Source organism: Sebastes fasciatus, chromosome 1, assembly GCF_043250625.1.
Source record: "Sebastes fasciatus isolate fSebFas1 chromosome 1, fSebFas1.pri, whole genome shotgun sequence".
Taxonomy (NCBI): domain Eukaryota; kingdom Metazoa; phylum Chordata; class Actinopteri; order Perciformes; family Sebastidae; genus Sebastes; species Sebastes fasciatus.
In genome coordinates this window covers 43,778,960-43,804,614 of record NC_133795.1, presented here as the reverse complement: position 1 = coordinate 43,804,614, position 25,655 = coordinate 43,778,960, and the positions used below count along the sequence as shown (strand labels likewise).

At 42.0% G+C, this 25,655-nt stretch overlaps 1 protein-coding gene across 11 annotated transcripts in view; it reads left to right on the top strand.

The window, feature by feature from the left end:
- Window positions 1-25,655, top strand: part of ptprt (protein tyrosine phosphatase receptor type T) — a 389,841-nt gene that overhangs the window by 257,750 nt on the left and 106,436 nt on the right. For all 11 annotated transcript variants that reach the window (XM_074649699.1, XM_074649700.1, XM_074649697.1 and 8 more), the window contains one exon: window positions 17,372-17,507. In XM_074649699.1, the coding sequence (XP_074505800.1) occupies window positions 17,372-17,507 (136 nt within the window). The remainder of the gene's footprint in view (window positions 1-17,371; window positions 17,508-25,655) is intronic.

Here is a 25,655-nt window from a genome sequence, read left to right as displayed (position 1 = left end):
GACAAATCTCCCTTTAAGGTACATTTAGAACAGATACAAAATGTGTGATTAATTTGTGATTAATAGTGATTAAATATTTTAATTAATTGACAGCCCTAATAAAAACACATCTAATATGATAAAATGATGAAGTGAAGACATTTTGGACAGACATGGATGTAAACTGACTTGACCAGTTAGCGGAGGAAAACAACCACCAGGTGGTAACTCTAGTTCTAAAATGGTTTTGATTGGTCGTGGTTGATGGCGTCAGAGGAGCAGCAGGAGGTGTATATTGATATGTTGTCCCTGTCTGTTGTCCCTCTCTGTTGTCCCTGTCTGTTGTCCCTGTCTGTTGTCCCTCTCTGTTGTCCCTCTCTGTTGTCCCTGTCTGTTGTCCCTGTCTGTTGTCCCTGTCTGTATGCGCTGCAGGTCTTTATGTTGTGTAGCTCATCATAGGCTGGTTTTACCATCAGTCATCAGCTCCATTAGAGCTGCTGCTGGAACGGACTGTGGTGCCGTACTGCAATACTGATGCAACATGTGGCTCGCTATGTGTGTGTGTGTGTGCGTGTGTGTGTGTGTGTGTGTGTGTGTGTGTGTGTGTGTGTGTGTGTGCGCGTGCGTGTGTGTGTGTGTGTGTGTGTGTGTGTGTGTGTGTATGTGTGTGTGACTGAACTGCTAAAGTGAAACATTGAAGGAATCACGTGTGCATTATCTTCACCATTGACCTCCACTACCTCCTCTCCTTTGACGTCGTCGCTGTTCTTCCTGCTCGCGGTGCTGCCCGCTCGCCGTGCCTCCTGTTCCCCGTGCCGCCCGCTCGCCGTGCCTCCCGCTCGCTGTGCATCCTGTTCCCCGTGCCTCCCGCTCGCCGTGCCTCCCGCTCGCCATGCCGCCCACTCGCCGCTCACTGACTCAGTTTGCTCTCTGAATTTGCAACAGATTGAGTCAGACTGTTAAAACCAAAACAAGCTCCTCGGGGGTGTTTGTAGGTGAATATCTGGAGATGATGTGACATTTTAAGGGCACAAAGCAGCCAGCAGTGGATGAAATGCTGCTGATGATGTACTGGCAGTGTGCAGGGTTCGTGGAGGAGGAGAGAAAGTGAGAGACAGACAGAGGAAAAGAAGAGAAACCCCAGAGAGGAGAGGATCAGAGAGACAGAGAGTGACAGGAAGTGACTTGAAGAAAGTCAGAGCTCCGGCTCAAGGATTGGCAGCATTTTGTGTGCAGACAGGTGTACCTGCCTCGCTTGCCGCCACACTCAACTCACGGCGAACCGTTGTCTTATGCTAAGTTCGCCCTTCCAGGGTGGGAGGGAGGGAGGGAGGGAGGGAGAGAGGGAGGTAGAGACCGAGGAAGAGGGTGGGAAGGAGGGAGAGAGGGAGGGAGGGAGGGAGAGACCGAGGAAGAGAGGGAGGGAGGGAAGGAGGGAGGGAGAGACCGAGGAAGAGGGTTGGAGGGAGGGAGAGAGGTAGGTAGAGACCGAGGGAGGGAGGGAGGGAGGGAGGGAGGGAAGGAGAGAGGGAGGTAGAGACCGAGGAAGAAAGGAAGGGAGGGATGGAGGGAGGGAGGGAGAGACCGAGGAAGAGAGGTAGAGAGAGGGAGGGAGGGAGAGAGGGAGGGAGAGACCGAGGAAGAGGGTGGGAGGGAGGGAGAGAGGGAGGTAGAGACCGAGGAAGAGAGGGAGGGAGGGAAGGAGGGAGGGAGAGACCGAGGAAGAGGGTTGGAGGGAGGGAGAGAGGTAGGTAGAGACCGAGGAAGAGAGGGAGGGAGGGAGGGAGAGACCGAGGAAGAGAGGTAGAGAGGGAGGGAGGGAGAGAGGGAGGGAGAGACCGAGGAAGAGGGTGGGAGGGAGGGAGAGAGGGAGGTAGAGACCGAGGAAGAGAGGGAGGGAGGGAAGGAGGGAGGGAGAGACCGAGGAAGAGGGTTGGAGGGAGGGAGAGAGGTAGGTAGAGACCGAGGAAGAGAGGGAGGGAGGGAGGGAGAGACCGAGGAAGAGAGGTAGAGAGGGAGGGAGGGAGAGAGGGAGGGAGAGACCGAGGAAGAGGGTGGGAGGGAGGGAGAGAGGGAGGTAGAGACCGAGGAAGAGAGGGAGGGAGGGAAGGAGGGAGGGAGAGACCGAGGAAGAGGGTTGGAGGGAGGGAGAGAGGTAGGTAGAGACCGAGGAAGAGAGGGAGGGAGGGAGGGAGGGAGAGAGGGAGGTAGAGACCGAGGAAGAGAGGAAGGGAGGGATGGAGGGAGGGAGGGAGAGACCGAGGAAGAGAGGTAGAGAGAGGGAGGGAGGGAGAGAGGGAGGTAGAGACCGAGGAAGAGAGGTAGCGGGAGGGAAGGAGGGACGGAGGGAGAGAGGGAGATAGAGACCGAGGAAGAGAGGTAGAGACCGAGGAAGAGAGGTAGAGAGAGGGACGTAGAAAGGGAGGGTGGGAGGGAGTTAGAGAGGGAGGGAGGGAGGGAGGAAGTAAAGGGACTGTTTGTAACTTCTTCCAGGTATAAATCACTGCGGGTCGGTGTCTCATGGTCTCTCGTGTGTCTCCGCTGTTCAGACTCAGACTCCAACACAAACTACAGTGAAACACCAAAACCTCTTGGTTGTATCTAGTGCAGCCCGTCTGTTAAACAGTGTTGGCCGCGGTCGGAGGACGCGGAGGAGACCGTAGCTTTGGTCTCCAGGACCGGAGTCTCTGCTGTACTCTGCTCCTCTGCCTGCCTTCACTCACACAACGCGCTTGTTCTCTCTCTGTCTCTCCACCTCTCACGTGCATGCTGCTCACTCCACACTGCAGAAGAGTTAGTTTAGCTCTGAGAATATCTAGTGAATGTTCAGTGGACGTTTGTGCAGAAATAACTGCTGCAGCTCCTCCAGACCAACAGAGGTTTCCCGTGTCTTGTGAAGTTACGGGGCTCCGCAGAGAGAAACGTTATCGTCTCCAACCAAAACTCCGGTGTCTCCCCTGTTCCCTCCGACCACGGTCGGGAGGCTGAGGCAGGAAAAGCCAACACTAGGATCAGCATTGATTCATGGAGAGACCTTCGTCTGGTCAGCTAACATTACTGCCAAGCAGCTGAAATATAGAGTGATGTTGTGCTTTTAGCTGACGTGTGTCTCCTCACTGTTTTGACCGATGCTCGTTCATGTCTATGTAGAGCGACGCTGACTTTAGTTGACTTAACGGACACAGGTGAAGCTGTTAACAAGACATTTCTGATTCTTACAAACAGTCCCTTTAGAATAGTTAATCAGGATTAATAATCAATCATAAAGTGGGCATGTCTGTAAAGGGGAGACTCGTGGGTACCCATAGAACCCATTTACATTCACATATCTGGAGGTCAGAGGTCAAGGGACTCCTCTGAATGAGTTTGGAGCATATCATAATGGAACTCAATGGGACCTCCGTATGTTTTGTTATTACCTCCAATAATTGTGACTGCTACCTCTCAGAAAACATTTCAAAATAAAAGCTCCACAGCTATCACATTTAATGGATTTATGAGAAGCTGTTACTCTGAAGTCTAAAGAGCGAGCTGTACGTATACATTAACAGACATTTGACTTCACATAGTCGTGTATGCTGAATATATTCTGCATTCTTATTGGCCTTTATGGAGAAAGAGATGAGTTCCACTGAGATCATTTACTTTTGAATATTAATCTACTTTTCTGATAACAGCTCCAGCTCTTGCTGTGTGTTTATTGAAGAATGAGTTCCAGGTTGTTGTTATCGTCTCGAGGCCTGACCGTACCCCCCTACCAACCGTACCCCCCCTACCGGCCTTCTGCTTCGTGGCCGTCACTTTACAGCAGCTCTATCCCAGCATGCATCACTTCACTCTGGCCTTTGGCTTCGTTACCTTGTCACAGACAAGTTCCCTTCGAGGGCCAATCAAGAGCTCAGTTTGAACATGACGTGTTTGTGTATCCCTGTAATTGATTTGGTCATCATTTGAGATGTTGCATTGCATTCTGGGATTGTTCTCAGTAAATGGGTACAGCGGGATATAGAAGCTGTCATGTAGCTGTCAACAGATGTGCATCGGAGAGAGAATGGATAATAAATATAGTAGAATACACACACACACACACACACACACACACACACATACAGTCTGTACAAGCGTTTCACACTCTCAGTGTTTTCTATAAAAACGTTGATCCAGGATGAAGAACAGAGTTTACTTCTTAAAAACATCATGTATGAATTTAATGAATAAATGGAGCCAGAAAGGCTCATCAGGTGTTATTGACAGAGTATTCAGTAAACACAACTTCTTTCAACTGTGTATATTATAGTGTTGTATTATATATATATATATAATATGAGCAATGAGCATTTTTATCTCTTTGTCTCTACACCGGCGACTAGGGAGGACGGGACCTGCCAAAATCCAAAATGAATAAATAAATAAAGAAATTACTTGATAAAGAAATGAATAAATAAATCATTAAATGGACCAAAATAATATTAAAAATAAATGTAGGCATTAAATAATTGATAACATTTGACATAAATTTTATATTTCTGTTTTACTTTGCTTCTTATTTTATTTACCTTTGGAATAATTCCCCATCTATTTAATCTTCTATTTAATTTCCCCTTTTATTTATTTATCTATTTATTTATTTGTGCATTTATTTAAAAATGACTTTTACATTTATTTATTCATTGTTAAAATATATTTATTAATTAATTTATGAATTTATTTATGATTAATTAATTAATTAAATAATTAATTTATTCATTTATTAATTGATTAATTAATTTATTTATGCATGCATTACCCTCTGATTTATTTCCCCAAATTTATTTAACTCTATTCTTTTCTATATATATTTATTTGCACATTTCTGCCTCAATTTGCAAATGAGGGGGTACATAGCCCTTTTAATGATATTTATATATATAATGATATAAATACATTTAAAGTTCATATAAAAAAATAAATAAAAGGGGAAATGAAATAGAAGAGTGGATAGATAGAGGAATTAATAGAAAAATAAATAAAAAATAGAAGTTATGTCACATTTTATCAATTAATTAATGCCTAAATTTTTTTGTAATATTATTTTGGTATATTTAATATTTATTTATCATTTATTTATTCATTCATTTTTGATTTTGGCAGGTTCTGTCCTCCATAGGGGACAGCTGTGGCCGGACGCATTGTGTTTTCAGGGTGTCCGTCCCTCCATTCGTCTGTATGTCTCTCCGATCTGTTCTTGTGAACGTGATATCTCAGGAACACCTGGAGGGAGCTGTATCACATCTGGCACAGACGTTCACTGGGATCTGAGGATGAACTGGTTAGAATTTGGTTGTCTAAGGTCAAAGGTCACTGTGACCTCACTAAACACGTTTTTGGCCATAACTCAAGAATTAAAATGTTAATTATGACAATAACACGAAGTGATGAAGAGATGAAGAGATGAAGTGATGAAGAGATAAAGAGATGAAGTGATGAAGAGATGAAGTGATGAAGAGATGAAGTGATGAAGAGATGAAGAGATGAAGTGATGAAGAGATGAAGTGATGAAGTGATGAAGATATGAAGAGATGAAATGAGATGAAGAGATGAAGTGATGAAGAGATTAAGATATGAAGATATGAAGAGATGAAATGATGAGATGAAGAGATGAAGTGATGAAGAGATGAAGAGATGAAGTGATGAAGAGATGAAGAGATGAGATGAAGAGATGAAGTGATGAAGAGATGAAGAGATGAAGTGATGAAGAGATAAAGAGATGAAGTGATGAAGAGATGAAGTGATGAAGAGATGAAGAGATGAAGAGATGAAGTGATGAAGAGATGAAGAGATGAAGAGATGAAGATATGACGAGATGAAATGATGAGGAGATGAAGTGATGAAGAGATGAAGTGATGAAGAGATGAAGTGATGAAGAAATGAAGTGATGAAGAGATGAAGTGATGAAGATATGACGAGATGAAATGATGAGGAGATGAAGTGATGAAGAGATGAAGTGATGAAGAGATGAAGTGATGAAGAGATGAGGTGATGAGGTGATGAGGAAATGAAGAGATGAGGAGATGAAGTGATGAAGAGATGAAGTGATGAAGAGATGAAGAGATGAAGTGATGTAGAGATGAAGTGATGAGGAGATGAAGTGATGAAGTGATGAAGAGATGAGGTGATGAAGAGATGAAGTGATGAAGTGATGAAGAGATGAGGTGATGAGGAGATGAGGAGATGAAGTGATGAAGAGATGAAGTGATGAAGAGATGCAGTGATGAAGAGATGAAGAGATGAAGTGATGAGGAGATGAAGTGGTGAAGAGATGAAGAGATGAAGAGATGAAGTGATGAGGAGGTGAGGAGATGAAGTGATGAAGAGATGAAGTGATGAAGTGATGAAGAGATGAAGAGATGAAGAGATGAGGAGATGAAGAGATGAAGTGATGAAGAGATGAAGAGATGAAGTGATGAACAGATGAAGTGATGAAGAGATGAAGAGATGAAGAGATGAAGTGATGTCCAGATGAAGTGATGAACAGATGAAGAGATGAAGTGATGAACAGATGAAGAGATGAAGTGATGAACAGATGAAGTGATGACATGTTGGACAGACGTGGAGAAAGACGACCACTAGGAGCTGATTCGAGTTTTCTTCTTTTTTTAGTCAACATTTTTATTTAGTGGATAGATCATACCGTCAATATCATACTCACACTTACACACACACACACACACACACACGTACACACATACACACATACACACACAACCCCCCCCCCCCCCAGATGATGAACTGTTTAAGTGGTTTTACTTCTTAAAAGCTCCAAAGCTCTCAGTAAACCTGCTGACCTTAACATGGCAACATTAATGGAAACTCTGTGTGTGTGTGTGTGTGTGTGTGTGTGTGTGTGTGTGTGTGTGTGTGTGTGTGTGTGTGTGTGTGTGTGTGACAGTAAACAATAGACAATGCTAATGGTTGCCTCTCTAAGTTATGGAGACTAAAGATAATGTTAATCCATCACCAGCATCTGAACACACACACACACACACACACACACACACACACACGTATACACACACACACGCACAGAGCGCTGCAGCAGCATAGTTCAGATTAGTAATCCTGTTAAACACACTCAACCATGCTAACGCTAATCCACGGAGGATGCACAACGCAGCTGCTGACAAACAATAGCTGAAAACTAAACCTGCACATCAACCCTGATACGACACAACCACACACACACACACACACACACACACACAGTAAGCAGCCCATTTGCACGAAAAGGCTTATAAATGTCAAGATAATGTATAAAGCGTTTAGCGTGCAATAAAACCGCCTTTCTTGATTTCCACGTGTCTTGTGTACGCCATGTATCCTGAACTGACTGTGATGTAAACACATCCACGTATAAATGCTACAGTAAGAGTTAGTGACGTAGAATAAGAAGAGAGAAAGACCACTGATGGTGGAGGGTCCAACAAACACAGGACTTTAACCAGGAGACCGTTGGTGATCCCTGTTTGGTTTTGTACGTTACGTTAGTTTTTTGTTGATGTTTGTGACGTGTTTTCCGTAGTTGTTTACGTGTTTTACTTAGTTTACTTCCTTATTTTAAGCCCAACCATGATGTTTTCCCTTACCTTAACTAAGTGGCTAAAAAGCGTTGTCATGACATGCAGAATGTCGGCGTAACGTTGTGCTATTTATACGCCTTCCTGTGAGACCGGGGTTGGCGTAACACAGATGCAACTTGAAGATGTCTACTGTGCATACAGACGTCAAACGTATACGTACATTTTTTCACGCACTGATGCACACACACACACACACACACACACACACACACACACACACACATACAGTAAATATACTTAACTAACTTTACTTCATTATTTTTCTTTCCATTGAAATGCATCTTACACAATAGACATATAATAAGAAGAAGAGAGTCGGTCAGTGGACAGAATGAAGGAAAAACATTCACTTGTACATATACACACACACAAACACACACACACTCACACATACATAAGCTGCACCCACGCTCAACTAGCGATCTGTACGGTGACATGCACACACACACACACACAGAGAAAGAGAGGCAGTGTTTAATATGCCATTCATGGCGCTGCAGTGCGTTGGAGAATCAATCTCCTCTCCATTTGGATGAGATTATGTTTTTAATATCTCAGGTTTTACCCATAATTCCTCCCTGATAATTGTATCATGCGCTCCAAGTAGGCGGAATGAGAAGAGGAAAGGTGCAGAGAAATGTATAAATGAAGAGGATATTACACCAGAGCTCAGATACCCACTCACACAGCTTGTTGTGTGCCTTCAGAAACACAAGAAATTCTGGGAATTAATGCCAATATCATCAGCAGGCCAACGTTGTCACAGTTAATAATATATATTATATAATAATAATAATAATATTAAAAAACACTGAGGGAGTCTTAATCTTCTGCTCCTCTGTAGGACCAGATTAGTATGTTCAACCCAAGTAGAGGCTGAAGCTCTGCCGATCAGACCACAGGCACAGTTTGCTGTCTTTTTTTTATTGTTGCTACGCAACCACTGAATGAGTACTAACGTTAGTTTAACATGAACTGTACGCTAACTAATTGTCAACATTACAGTTTAAATGAATGAAAACAACTTAACAGGAATCTCAAGTAGCATTCATTTGTCTCGTGTTGCGTCCTAACTTCCACTGACACGTTATTTAGTAGCTAAAACACTGTGTGAGATATTTTAGTATGAAACCAATTGTATGTGAATTACATACTATTTCTGGTGAAATATTACAGTGTGCAACGCTGGACACTACGATAGCATCAACATCCCACAATGCAATGCTGTGACAACGTTCATAACGGAAGTTGACAGACAGCTCTGTAACAACAGTAACACTTTAACTTATCTGTTTACTGTTTGATCTCTCTTTGCTAGGTGGAATATACTCTATGTTTGAAGTCAGTTCAGACTTTTATTCTCACACACCGTTGTTTTGGTCACATGAGGTTGGTGCGGGTTACCATGGTTACACGTCTCCAACCGGCAAGGAGGATCTCAGGAAGTGACGACATAAATTACTTCTCAGTGCGTCAGAAAAGATCCAACCTACACTTTATTCACACAGAAGGATGTTGAACGATAGTACGTAGTGCAGAGTATGAGATTACGCTGTTTTCTGTTCACATCATGGTGACTACGGTTGCTAAAGTCATATCCGTAGCTCCGGGTATCAATGGGACAAACGCTAATGATGTCTGCTCTTTTCCGCTCTGAGTTGATTTCTTTTCTACCACTGTGAGGCGTTCAGGGTGCTGCTGTAAAACCTGGAGGCACACAGACCGGAACAACATGAGGCTCTCGGCAGCGTAAAGCAGCGCTCTCATTAAAAACACCGTTCACCATCCAACACTGACAATACTGTATAATATACTTTATTTAAATAATCCAGGACATACATTACACCATGCTCACTGCTGAGGGATAATAATACAACAAAAGGAACTAGAAGTGCACTCGGAGACCGCAGACGTCCGCCAAGGCAGGTTCATGTACATCTGAACTTCAGTTACAGCACTTCTGGACTTATTTTAACCCAAACCACCATCTTTTGATGAACCTGAGAAAGTGTATTTTGAAAAGACTGTATGCATGTAATGAGGGTAACTTGTCACGTGTTGCTGGACATTCATCATACCACCCGTTGTATGTTGACTAGAACTACATTTAATGTTCTGCTTTTCTAAGAGGAAACCTTTCTGTGGGTAGAATAATGCTGTTTTGTTAACCTCGGTGAGCATGCATCGTATGGCATTGAGTGAGTGTGTGTGCAGTAGCTGTGCTGCAGTATTCCCCCGGTAGGACGGCCTATCACTGTGAAGGCCGAGTGGTTGTGAGTCTGGCGTCTGCAGAGACAGTCGGAGCAGTTATACCTCTCAGATCGATAGTCGGGTCTTTCTCCTGGGGGTTTTTTACAGGAAAAATAAAGAAGTTAAGAGCATTACCAAGCGGGCCGACCCTACTCCCCTCTCTGTTCAGCTCTACCTGATGAGCCGTCCAGCGTGTTCAGCACAAAGAAACAGCTGGAAGTGGACACGAGACAACGGAGGATCTGTAGTTGAATATTCCCTACGCTGATTTATTTTAAAAAGACATTCTCCCTCATCATAATGTTTCTGGTAAGCCCATATATGGTTTCCATGGCAACGCTGTCCATTATAAGATGAGTGTTATTATAAGATAAGACCTTTTCATCTTGTGATGCATAAAGAGTAATGATCTAAATGATGGAGATGGTTGATCACTGGAGAAATGAAACATGTCTGAATACATCAACAATACCATTATATGACCGCTAAACACACGTTCATTCAAAAGATTCAATTCAAACTACTCCACATGCTTTTACTAAAAACATGTCAAACATAATGGAAGAAAGCACATAATTAGAGTAATTAGAGTAATTAGATCTATATCTTTTAGGGCTGTCATCGATTAAAATATTTAATCACGATTAATCTCAAATGAATCAATCTTTTTTGTATCTGTTCTAAATGAACCTTAAAGGGAGATTTGTCAAGTATTTAATCCTCTTATCAACATGGGAGTGGACAAATATGCTGCTTTATGCAAATGTATGTATATATTTATTATTGTAAATCAATGAACAACACAAAACAATGACAGATATTGTCCAGAAACCCTCACAGGTACTGCATTTAGCATAAAACAATATGCTCCAATCATAACATGGCAAACTGCAGCCCAACAGGCAACAACAGCTGTCAGTGTGTCAGTGTGCTGACTTGACTATGACTTTCCCCAAACTGCATGTCATTATCATAAAGTGGGCATGTCTGTAAAGGGGAGACTCGTAGGTATCCATAGAACCCATTAACATTCACATATCTGGAGGTCAGAGGTCAAAGGACCCCTTTGGAAATGGACATGACAGTTTTTCCTCGACAACATTTAGAGTAAGTTTGGAGCGTTATTTAACCTCCTTCATGACCAGCTATAGAAGTCAGTGGCGTTAAAACGATATCGCGTTACCACGTTATTATCGCGTTAACTTCCTGCAGCTTTACTAAAAGCATTTCAAATATAATACATGACAGGTTCTAACTTGATCTCTATTTTGAGATATAAACTGCTGTCACTGTGTTTTACATTAAGAGCTCTGTGTGGTTCTGGTTCTGGTTCTGGATACTGAACTTTAGTTGGTGTCCTGGGACCATTTTGAGACGTGAGAGCAACATCCTGCGAGACATTTCCGTTGTGAAACAAGATGAGGACGTTCACCTGGCCAGACATAATGTTTAGGTACGAGGTCCTCTACTCTTTCAGGGACCTGAGATGTGCCAAGAAAATAATCCCCTCACCAGCTGCCAGCCGCTGGCAAGACAGCTAGATGGATCCATAAATTGTAGATACTTATGAGCCACCTGTTAGCTGACACTGACAATACAATAATGAACGAGGCCGCGCTGTCCTCCATATTGTGTTTGCACCAGTTGTCAATCAATCCCATTTTGCTTCGTCTCAACCTTTACCCTCTTGTGATGGACGCAGTTGCATTGGATCGGCGGTCAGAGCGCCGTCACAGCCGGCCCAATTAGCCGAGCGGCTCCTGAGCCGGCCAATGGCGGTGTTAAATGGAGCCGAACCCGTCGGCAGATGGGTCCTCTACTGTTACATCGTGAACTGCTGAACCCAATCAGCACGTGGGCCGCTGAAGTGTGAACAAATGGGGTCATGCTGTAATGTGTCAGGTGATACATACTGTGGATCACTCAGGGGGAAATGGAGGTTTAATACACCTGAGGGGTGATTATCAGGGCAGACTGAGGAGACGTGTGTCAGCGGGTCTCCTGCATGATCGCTCAGACCAGCTGAAACTCACACCTCTGCTGATTACAGGGCCACATATCACAAAGTGTCCTTCATAGTTCATCAAAACACAGCAGGCCGCTCACTCCTCACGGCTGATTGTCTGAAAACCAGTCGGTTAAATAAATCGCTGGGGTTCAAATATGCATGTTTTACAGCTCTTGTAGTAATTGTCCAACATCCTTCAGGGGTAAAGGTCATGTGACATGTTCAGTTTGTGTTGGCAGCATTGTATGCTGAAATGTACCATGACATATTTCATTATGGCTGTTGTCATATTTGATGACATCATCACCCTAACAAAGGAAAGAACTAGATGTGTGTTATATAAATGTAATGTACGGTGCTGTCAGATCGCTGCTGGACCGCCCAGTTAATGCGGCCACAGCATCTCTTTGTGTGCAGCGAGCAGGAGAGCAATCGTTCTTTGGACCTCCGTGAAAATGTAGTTTTGAAAGGCTATACGCCAAAAAAATGGATTGAATCAGAATATTTTGTAAAATAAAAACATGTTTAAAAATGTTGGAAATGATTACATCTATCATTTTTTCAATAAGTGTTGACATTTGGACTTCACAACACCCTGGACTTATTAGAAATGTTTGGATCACATAGTCAGAAACAATCCTCCACAGCCAGACCCGCGGAATCGGATTCTACTAATAGTAGAATACTAATTCTACTGAGATGTACTGTCCTTTACGGTCATGTTCTCTGTAGTATATACTGTATACCATAATCCATTCATGAAATATTTAATTACTGTTTTAAAGTGTCAACCCTTAAGATTTCAGTCGTGGTTGATGTGAGGTCTCTGAATACTGGAGGCAGCAAAAGAAACTATTGTCATTTTAATAAAGAATAATGAGGCAATAATTAGCCTTTTCCTATCATCTGATTTTATGCTGCAGGCGACATCAGTCTGCCAGCGGTGAGAGGGAAGTAGTTGCTGATGGGCAAAGTTGACTGCCATCAGTGTGTGTGAGTGTGTGTGTGAGTGTGTGTGTGTGAATGGGTGAATGCTGACATGTAATGTAAAGCTCTCTGAGTAGTCTGAAGACTAGAACAGAGCTCTAGAAATGGAAGTCCATTTACCATATTTTTTTCTTCTAAAGTAGACATCAAACATTGAGGATTCTTCCACTAAGGAATATGAACTATGTGTTACAGCACTTAATACTTGAGCATTAAAACGTCTGTTTGATGTCTCATTTCCTCTGGAAACGGGGACACAAAGCTTCTTGGTCTTCTCCTCCATTAAAGCGTAGGAGGAGAAGGGCACATGTATTTTCTTCTGTATATTTATTCAACATGATCTAGCTTGAGGACGGGGACGCTGTCCGTGATCGGGTTACAGAGACGGTGAATGTGTTGTCATTGAAGGCATTGAGGCTTTTTAAAGGAACATCTCGTCAGCGCAGCCATTGAGGACTGCGGCAGCTATTAGCGAGCGTGCCAAGGTTAGGTGCTTAAGCCGTTAGCTCGGTGGATTCCTCTGCCAACCTTGTGTTGTTATTGCAGAGGGGGCGAAGATGAGAGAGACAGGGGATTAAACCGAACTCCCACGCATCAGTATTACTCTATTAATCGGCTGTCTTTGTCTATCAAGGTTAGAACAAGAGGCTGCTCGGTGCACGTCTGAGAGAGCAGGTGCATCTCTGTGTGGGATCCTTGTCTTTCTCTTTATTCTCATGTCATGTCAGGGTTGTGTTGATTTTATTCTCTTTATCTCTCTCTCATCATCTTTCTTTTCTTAAAAGACATGTCGGATTTATTTCATTCCTTCATTTCTCTCCTCATTTCATTTTCCCGTTTCTCATTTGTCTCCCACATGTACCCCCATCTGGCTCTCTTTATTTCTTTCTTTAATTTATTTATGTGTATTCACTATTTTATTGTATCCGTGGCCTCCCCACCCTCCGTGCTTCTTTCAGTTTGTATCTCCGGGTTATGTGGCCTTGCTTCCATTCATCCTCCCACAGAGGGCAGCAGCTTTTTGTTAGTCTGCTTTTCCTTTCTGTCCAATAGAGCGGCATCCTTGTCAGAGTTGGACATGTAACTTGGACTGGAGCTGGTGTTTGAGGAACACTTGACACTCTTTCAGCAAAATGTCACCTGGAAATAATGAACTGGCCTTAAAAGAGTGTGTTGAGTTGTTGGGTAGTCAGTGGAGATGACCTTCTGATTGAGAACGAAACAGTGTGTACTTAAAAAAAGTGATGCTTGAAATAATCAAGTCCCATTTATTATTAACTGATAACTAAAGTTGGAGGTTTGTGTTGGTTTCCATGCAGCGTATAACGTTAAATGAAGAAGTGTCTGCAGTAGCAGCCCTCATGTCTCAGTACAATATACATTCAGGCAAAAGATCTACACTGTGTTCTTCTGTAGGGCCTAGTGGATAACCTATAGCATGCCTGCTCAACAGGTTAGCATCTTTCACTTAGAACGTTTCCATGGCAACCTATTAAAACACCTAATAAAGGAGAACGATGCAGACAGGTTTTAGGGCCGATCACATGCCGCGTGTCAAACACGTGGACAACGCCGGCCGCGCCGCCTGCATCTTTTTATCCAGGGTGCTGGGAGGTTGCGCTACTGTCGAGCCTGCCGTTACCAAAACCTGCCTGCTGCCATGACGATGATGATGAAGTTGCGGTAATTTAGCAGTAAAAGCCTCACTGACTAAATTAAACAACGTCCAAACAAAGATAAATGTATTTCCAGCACTGTCAGTCCCTCTCGGTATGTTCACTGCTCCGTGCGTCAGGCTGACCGACCTTCCAACTTGATGTCGTGACGTCGTCGGTCAGAAAGAGTGAAGCAGTAAGCTAGATCATAAAGCTCTGGGTAGTCCTGCACTAACAGGATTAACTTCTCCTCCAGATATTCACCGTAGACTGACAGTGATATCTGCTGGCTGTGATAGATTGTTCCTCGTCACATGACATTCGTGTTGCATCGTTCCAAAAGTTAAACTAGTTTTATCTGACGGGCCCTGATAAACAGACGTTTGGGAACGCTTCAGCGCTTTTGAGCACGCCTTCCACACATCTACATTGACAACAATGGATTCAAAAAACAAATAAAGCTGCATTTAAATCTAAACTAGAGAGATAACTAATGAGAAAGTGAATCCATGTTCAGCAAACTGCTGGAACATGTTCATCCACAACGTAGAACTCCTCCAGTATATAACCACGTACCAGACTAGAACTCACACTAGAGTTTAAAGAAAGGAGCATTACAACAACACATATTATTATTGCATTTGTCAAAAGCTTAGATATAAACTGTAAGCAAAATATGATGACATCAAATGATCCTATCAGAGTTATAGTTCGACCTCTAGTGATAAAAATAAATATGTTTTTGTTAACAGAGAAAGAAATCTGCTACACTGAAGGATGTGAAATGATGAAGTGACCATATAGAAGTCAAAGGTTAAGAGTTCACTTAAGAAAAATAAAGCATATGTCTCATCAGACCGATGTTGACAATCAACCCGTTCTCACTCCCAACTCGTCAGAAGCACCGTTTGGTCAGCGCCCCTCGTCATCGGAAACCGACGCAACCCCCGCGGCGTTATTCTGCAGTCGTAGCAGTGACGTAGTACTAATAGCGTGAGTGTCCGTTCAGGGCGGGAGGGTCCGTAACGCTGACTAATTTTGTCACGTCAGTCTTTAGTCACGTGACCCGTTGGTATTGTCAGTCCTGTGAGTCGTTATTTGGTGAAGTTAACGTCAACCACGACCGTTTCCTAACCCTAACTAAGTGGTTGTGTTGTCCAAACCTAACTTCCTGTGGAAACAGAAGTTTATTTTGAAAGGACACTGTGCATGTCACGAGCGTATATAGACACGCCGTCCCCGGTCCGTCTAACATTAACACTAGAGGGTAACCCCGTGGGTCGATCTGCGATGCCGAGGACCGAGCGGTGCTGTTTGATGAGTTGGGAGTGAGAACGTGATGTAAAATGAGGAAGTCTAAGCAGGAGGTAGGAAGCAGAGCACATTCAGAGGTGACTGTCTCTCCGTCTTTCCTTCACCTTCTCTCATTCAGTCTGTTGATCGTCATCTCTATGGCCTCTACATCAACCCATACACTGATAACACATCTCTTACCTGCGTGAATATGTATTCAATATGTCAATCCGACCTTGCATTCACCTTGCCCAGGTGTTGTTTCCTATCTATTTAATGCTCCATGTGCATGTGTGGAGTTTAAACCTCGACGTCTCTGTATAACGTCTACATGTGTGCATTGTTTGTCCTTGGGACATTTTCACTGTTGGAACGTGGAATGAAGAAAAAAAAGAACTTGTAGCTTTGAAATAGTTGTCATTCTTCTTAGTCTTTATTCCTCTTCTCTTTATCTATTGATCATATGTTGAAGACACATTGGTTCATTGGAAACAAACGACTTTTTAATGTTCTTGATGTTTTGTTAATTCACAGTGTGATGAATGTATGGTGATACCCTGTCCACGGTCCCCATATGAATGAATTACACTGTACATGTTCAATAAGTGACTGTCCCTGGTGTTGACACCTCCAAATGAGTTCAACTATTTTGTTCTAAAATGATTTGGCAAAAAAAAAGATTTACTTTTAAAAAATGCAAACAAAGAAAAGCTAACAAAGTCATTGGTTATAAAAACACATGGCCCGTTTAAAGTCTGAGTTCTGGTAGGTTGAAACGATAATTTCCCCTCTTAAAATGTCATTTTGGAACAAAACTCCTGTAAACATTCCTTGTGTGTTTCTTGTGTTGTTGAGCATGTTGCTGATGTTTTCCTCCCCTGCATGATGTTTATCATGTGTTTGACTCTTTACATCTTGATGAATAGAGTATCTTCACCTTGGGGTCAACTGTTTGTGGCTAACGTGTGTGTTTATCAAGGGTTGCTACCAATGCTAAACCATCTTCTGTGAGTTTCTCAAGGATAGCTACCAATGCTAGACCATCTTCTCTGTGTCTATCAAGGATAGCTACCTATGCTAGACCATCTTCTCTGTATTTATCAAGTGTAGCTACCAATGCTAAACCATCTTCTGTGTGTTTCTCAAGGGTAGCTACCAATGCTGAACCATCTTCTGTGTGTTTGTCAAGGATAGCTACCAATGCTAAACCATCTTCTGTGTGTTTCTCAAGGGTAGCTACCAATGCTGAACCATCTTCTGTGTGTTTGTCAAGGATAGCTACCAATGCTAAACCATCTTCTGTGTGTTTGTCAAGGATAGCTACCAATGCTAAACCATCTTCTGTGTGTTTGTCAAGGATAGCTACCAATGCTAAACCATCTTCTGTGTGTTTGTACATGTATGAGTGCCTGATTGTGTTCATGTGTTCGTCTATGACTGTATGTGCCTGGCTATTTCTACATGGTTTCCCACCAATGTGACTATGTGCATACCTGTGCGTGTGTGTGTGTGTGTGTGTGTGTGTGTGTGTGTGTGTGTGTGTGTGTGTGTGTGTGTGTGTGTGTGTGTGTCTGTGTGTGTAGGTGCGTCCACCCAGGACTCCGATGCCATGGAGCCAGAGAAGCAAGTGGACAGCACAGTGAAAATGGCCGGCGTGATCGCAGGGATCCTCATGTTCATCATCATCCTCCTCGGCATCGTACTCACCTTCAAACGCAGGTAGGTCATAAATGATAATAATAATAATGATAACAATAAACACAAGACACAGTGCAGCTTAATAATAATAATAATAATAATAATAAACACAAGACACAGTGCAGCTTAATAATAATAATAATAATAATAATGATAATAATAAAAACAAGACACTGTGTAGTTTAATAATAATAATAATAATAAACACAAGACACAGTGCAGCTTAATAATAATAATAATAATAATAAACACAAGACACAGTGCAGCTTAATAACAATAATAATAATAATAATAATAAATCGTCATAACATTCATTTAGTATAGTCAGACAGTTAGTAGCCTCTATCAGACTCATTGAGAGCCACAGGACCAAATGTCTTAAACTGGTTATACACTGTACGATTTTAGCCCGTTTCTGGCCCGAATTTTGAACCGCACGACTCATTTTAGAGTCGGACCAAATTTCAGCTTCGTCGGGCGTCGTTTGCCATGCAGTGTACGGGGGGACCGAGGACCGATAACTCCTCCCGCCCGGCCGTCAGACAGTCGGATGAATTTCTGACATGTCAGAAATTTTGGTGGTCCATCTACAGACTTTCTCACAGTTGAAGCAGACCAGCCGAAGCCTCGACATCAGCGCCTTTTTCCTCCTCTGTTTACAGTTATCAGAGTGTAGCTATCAAGATAACAATGTAGGCTACAATAGATATAGCTAGGAAAACGTAGCTAGCTTTTCTCCAATTCTCTACTGTCCACGTCTTCCTCGCCACCTGCAAGTCCATATAACGATACGCCGCTTCCTTTGTTTTTTAGACGTCTCAGCAGACAGGATGGCACATATGATCAAGGCATTACGTTTCTGTCTTGTTAGCATTGTGACCCGTACAGACCTCTGCTAGCAAACACACTTTACCTGCCTCAGAGCTTTCAGAACCAATCTTTATTGACAACTGTCAATAGCCAGAACGGTCCGCAGGGGCCGACGGGACCGTACAGTGTGATCACTCAGGTCGTGGTTGACCATCGGACCGTACAGTGTGATCACTCATGTCGCGGCTGATGATCGGACCGTACAGTGTGGTCACTCAGATTGTGGCTGATGATCGGACCGTACAGTGTGATCACTCATGTCGCGGCTGATGATCGGACCGTACAGTGTGGTCACTCAGATTGTGGCTGATGATCGGACCGTACAGTGTGATCACTCAGATTGTGGCTGATGATCGGACCGTACAGCGTGATCACTCAGGTCGTGGCTGATGATCGGACCGTACAGTGTGATCACTCAGGTCGTGGCTGATGATCGGACCGTACAGTGTGATCACTCAGGTCGTGGCTGACGATCGGACCGTACAGTCGGAGTAGGAAGTACACAACAACATCTTTAACATTGTACAGTGTATGTCCAACTTTGTGGCCACGTTTGCTGTGGAGTTGCTTTATGGCACAAAACAGGAAGTGTAAACTTTCTCAGTTAAGGTTGTCTCAGCTGTCTCAGCAGATTGTGAACAGAGCCAACAGCTGACTAACAAATCAGTTCAAAGATGTCAGAAGTTAGAGCAGCACCAGATAGAGGCTACCAGTAATCTTTATGACCAGTGTGTCATTTTATAACAGGAAGCACTTCGACAACAATAAATAAAATACTGCATTTAGCATCCTTAATCCTTAAACTGAATATGGATAGACCTCATACTGTCCTCTTAGTTGATATGCAGGTAGACACGAATCAGTAGGCCGATAGGAGAGACGCTCAGTGTATTGACAGGTAATGTCTTGAGGTGAATTCAGTTAAAAGTTTAATAAGGACGATTGAATCTGAATATAAAACACTTAGAGATTATCATTCATCAGACTGTGCAGGTTACACACTGTTAGGATTGTGAAGGCCACAGACTCTCATTTTATTTCTTGAGGCAATATTAAAGGTCAGAATTCTGTAATACGTCTGGAGATGTACTTAATCCTCTCCGACCCTCCAAGCAAAATCAAACACAATGAGTTCAGATATGTAAAACCCAGATGAGTTGTGTTTGTTAACATGCACACTGGCTGCCACCATCACCTGCCGTCCTCTACTTTCTCTACTTCATCCATCCTCCCATCCTCTCTCCTCACTCACACAACGCTTAGACCTTCGGTTTTTCTCATTTATTTATGTTTGTGTCAGTTTTTTGCGTCACATTCAAAATGTAGAGGACTCTCTGCTGAGAAATAACAAAGTAAAGGATAAATCTTTAGTGAGACTCCTGCAAATAGAATATCAACACAACACAATGCATGCAAATGTGTCCCAACAACCACACGGAGACCAAGTGTGCAGCCACCCTAACCCTAACCCTGGAGGGAGGAGGATTATCTGATGTTAAATTCGGAGGCTTTTTACAAGCAAACAGCCGAATAGATGATGTGTGGTTGTGGACTGTAGACAGCTGTTTTCAGAAGGACTACACAGATATCGGTGGTGGTTTGAGCCTTGTTATTTTTAAAGCAAACAAAGCTGATTTTTGCAGCTTGTTAATGTTTAGAAGACATTTATTGTGAGTGTGAAATTCTGCGTCTCTTTAGATTTCAAAGTGTCTCCTGACTGAAGGTCATGTTTGTACTGAGGGTAGAGAGACTGGCAGCTACAGACATGACACAGACACTGATTAGCAGCACAACGGACACCGACTATATCAGAAAGAAACGGTGTATCACATCATACTGTCTTCAGCCAGCAGCCGTCCAAGGTCTGTGTTCACACTGACGTTCTTCTACCACCACTTTTGAAGTGCTCCACTCTGGCTACGTCACCCAAACACATCACATTGAGACAGAGGATCTTGGCATTACTTTATATATATATATATACATATTTCATACAAAAACAAACACTTCTCACAGTGAGGATCTGTCAGTGTGAAAAGTACTTGAACAATCTGAAAGCTTGAAATATACAGTATATATATATTTTAAATTAATTCAGACTTTGATTCTCACAAACCGTCGTTTTAGTCTCATCAGGTTGGCACGGGTTACCATGGTTACACGTCTCCAACCGGCGAGGAGGCTCTCAGGAAGTGACGACGTAAATTACTGCTCAGTGCGTCCGAAAAGATGCAAACTACTGATTATTCACACAGAAATGTGTTGAATGATAGTATAAGTATTGAGTATGTAGTGCAGAGTATGAGGACACAGCCACAGTCTGTGGTAGAGACAAAGAATGAAGGAAGGAAGGAAGGAAGGAAGGAAGGAAGGAAGGAAGGAAGGAAGGAAGGAAGGAAGGAAGGAAGGAAGGAAGGAAGGAGACAGACTTGTAGATGGAGGAAAGAAAGTTTGCAGTAGAAAATATTAGAAATACAGAAGAAGGTAAGGACTAAACTGATGCTAAGAGAGATTGGAACGGTGGGAGGTTTACCGTATCATAGAGGTCATATATTATTTCTATATTTCTATATTTCATTCCACACACTTGAGCCAGTCGGCCGGGACGCAGAAAAAAGTGTTTTTTTATTAAATGGAGAGTGTTTTACAGTACATGCCTTTCAGAGCCCATAAATTATTCTGTGACAAAACTTTGTCGGGAATTGAGCACGCACGACTGACAATTAATCTTTCAGGACAGCGTTACACATGTTCCAAATGGAGGTTATTTTCTAGGGGATGTTGCTAATAATGTCGTGTAAAAGTGAATAATGCTGAAAAGGGCTGAAGTCTTAATGGGGATTCAGTGTTTCTGCAGCCAGGTGGCCCCGAGGGCTCCGACAAGCAGCACCGTGGGATACACTTTTCATAGAGAGGCTGAGAGGAGAATGGATGAATAATTAATGCTGCTGCAGCTCCCTAAACACGGCCTGGTTTTTATGTGCGATGCCAGAGCGGCAGACCTCCACTAAGTAATTGAGAAAAGGTGACATCTCTGGATCGGCAAACTTTTTTCACCTCTATTTCCTTTCATCTTTAAAATCTTTAAAAGTCTGACCCCGCAGGCATCTTTTGTGATTATATTTTATTTCAAGCTTTCATACTGCTTTCATATCCATGTCAGAAGAGACTCAACCGCCTACTTGGTTCAAAAGCTTAAATAAAAATAGATGAAATAAAAAATCTAAGAAAACGCACATAAATGAGGATTTGTAAGCAAACAAGCAAATGAACCAAACTGTGGATGTGTGTGTGTTTGTATGAGGAACAGATGTAACACAGACCTACTGCTGGGCGTCTGCCCCCCCACTGTAGCTGCTGTTTTCTGACCTTAGAGGTGCATTTGTGAGGAAATGTCTGAAATATGAACTCCAAACGTCACCTGAAGGGCTCCTGTGTGTTTAACAGGTCTGGACAAGCATAGTGGGGTCAGTCAGATGCTGTTTAATGTTGATCTGCAGTATTCATGTGGCTCCATACCTGGCTTCAACTTCTACACCTGATACTGGATTTAATGTCCACACCAGCTGCTGGCAGGGACACAAAGGTTCTCACTCTTTAGTCCTTAGTCCGTCACAAACTCAATGAAAAGTTGTTTAAACCAAAATTCTTCTGCATATTGATACTGGTGACATACTGTAGTGTTGGTCAGAGTCTAATGGACTCACGTTGGACCAGCCCAGTTCCTGGGACCATGAACAGGGACTGGTGTAGGTCCATGAACAGGGACTGGTGGAAGGTCCATGAACAAGGACTGGTTTAGGTCCATGAACAAGGAATGGTGTAGGTCCATGAACAGGGACTGGTGTAGGTCCATGAACAGGGACTGGTGGAGGGCCCATGAACAAGGACTGGTGTAGGTCCATGAACAGGGACTGGTGTAGGTCCATGAACAGGGACTGGTGGACGGTCCATGAACAAGGACTGGTGTAGGTCCATGAACAGGGACCGGTGTAGGTCAATGAACAGGGACTGGTGGACGGTCCATGAACAAGGAATGGCGTAGGTCCATGAACAGGGACTGGTGTAGGTCCATGAACAGGGACTGTTGAATGATGAATACATGATGAATACACCATGAATACACCATGAATACATCGTGAATACATGATGAATACACCATGAATACCTCATGAATACACCATGAATACATCATGAATACACCATGAATACATCATGAATACACCATGAATACACCATGACTACACCATGAGTACACCATGAATACACCATGAATACATCATGAATACACCATGAATACATCATGAATAGACCATGAATACACCATGAATACACCATGAATACACCATGAATACATCATGAATACACCATGAATACATCATGAATACACCATAAATACACCATGAATACATCATGAATACACCATGAATACATCATGAATACACCATGAATACATCATGAATACACCATGAATACACCATGACTACACCATGAGTACACCATGAATACACCATGAATACATCATGAATACACCATGAATACATCATGAATACATCATGAATGCACCATGAATACATCATGAATACCTCATGAATACACCATAAATACACCATGAATACACCATGAATACATCATGAATACACCATGAATACATCATGAATACACCATGAATACATCATGAATACACCATGAATACACCATGACTACACCATGAGTACACCATGAATACACCATGAATACATCATGAATACACCATGAATACATCATGAATAGACCATGAATACACCATGAATACACCATGAATACACCATGAATACATCATGAATACACCATGAATACATCATGAATACATCATGAATACACCATGAATACACCATGAATACATCATGAGTACATCATGAATACACCATGAATACATCATGAATACATCATGAATGCACCATGAATACATCATGAATACCTCATGAATACACCATAAATACACCATGAATACACCATGAATACATCATGAATACACCATGAATACATCATGAATACACCATGAATACATCATGAATACACCATGAATACATCATGAATACACCATGAATACACCATGACTACACCATGAGTACACCATGAATACACCATGAATACATCATGAATACACCATGAATACATCATGAATAGACCATGAATACACCATGAATACACCATGAATACACCATGAATACACCATGAATACATCATGAATACACCATGAATACATCATGAATACACCATGAATACATCATGAATACATCATGAATACACCATGAATACACCATGAATACATCATGAGTACATCATGAATACATCATGAATACACCATGAATACACCATGAATACACCATGAATACACCATGACTACATCATGAGTACATCATGAATACATCATGAATACACCATGAATACATCATGAATACACCATGAATACACCATGACTACATCATGAATACACCATGAATACACCATGAATACACCATGACTACATCATGAGTACACCATGAATACACCATGACTACATCATGAGTACACCATGAATACACCATGAATACATCATGAATACACCATGAATACATCATGAATACACCATGAATACATCATGAATACACCATGAATACATCATGAATACATCATGAATACACCATGAATACACCATGAATACATCATGAGTACATCATGAATACACCATGACTACACCATGAGTACACCATGAATACACCATGAATACATCATGAATACACCATGAATACATCATGAATACACCATGAATACATCATGAATACATCATGAATACACCATAAATACACCATGAATACACCATGAATACATCATGAATACACCATGAATACATCATGAATACACCATGAATACATCATGAATACACCATGAATACATCATGAATACACCATGAATACACCATGACTACACCATGAGTACACCATGAATACACCATGAATACATCATGAATACACCATGACTACACCATGAGTACACCATGAATACACCATGAATACATCATGAATACACCATGAATACATCATGAATAGACCATGAATACACCATGAATACACCATGAATACACCATGAATACATCATGAATACACCATGAATACATCATGAATACACCATGAATACATCATGAATACATCATGAATACACCATGAATACACCATGAATACATCATGAGTACATCATGAATACATCATGAATACACCATGAATACATCATGAATACACCATGAATACACCATGACTACATCATGAGTACATCATGAATACATCATGAATACACCATGAATACATCATGAATACACCATGAATACACCATGACTACATCATGAATACACCATGAATACACCATGAATACACCATGACTACATCATGAGTACACCATGAATACACCATGACTACATCATGAGTACACCATGAATACACCATGAATACATCATGAATACACCATGAATACACCATGAATACACCATGAATACACCATGACTACATCATGAGTACACCATGAATACACCATGACTACATCATGAGTACACCATGAATACACCATGAATACATCATGAATACACCATGAATACACCATGAATACACCATGAATACACCATGGCTACATCATGAATACACCATGAATACACCATGAATACACCATGACTACATCATGAATACATCATGAATACATCATGAATACACCATGAATACACCATGACTACATCATGAATACACCATGAATACACCATGACTACATCATGAATACACCATGAATACACCATGACTACACCATGAGTACACCATGAATACACCATGAATACATCATGAATACACCATGACTACACCATGAGTACACCATGGATACACCATGAATACATCATGAATACACCATGAATACATCATGAATAGACCATGAATACACCATGAATACACCATGAATACACCATGAATACATCATGAATACACCATGAATACATCATGAATACACCATGAATACATCATGAATACATCATGAATACACCATGAATACACCATGAATACATCATGAGTACATCATGAATACATCATGAATACACCATGAATACATCATGAATACACCATGAATACACCATGACTACATCATGAGTACATCATGAATACATCATGAATACACCATGAATACATCATGAATACACCATGAATACACCATGACTACATCATGAATACACCATGAATACACCATGAATACACCATGACTACATCATGAGTACACCATGAATACACCATGACTACATCATGA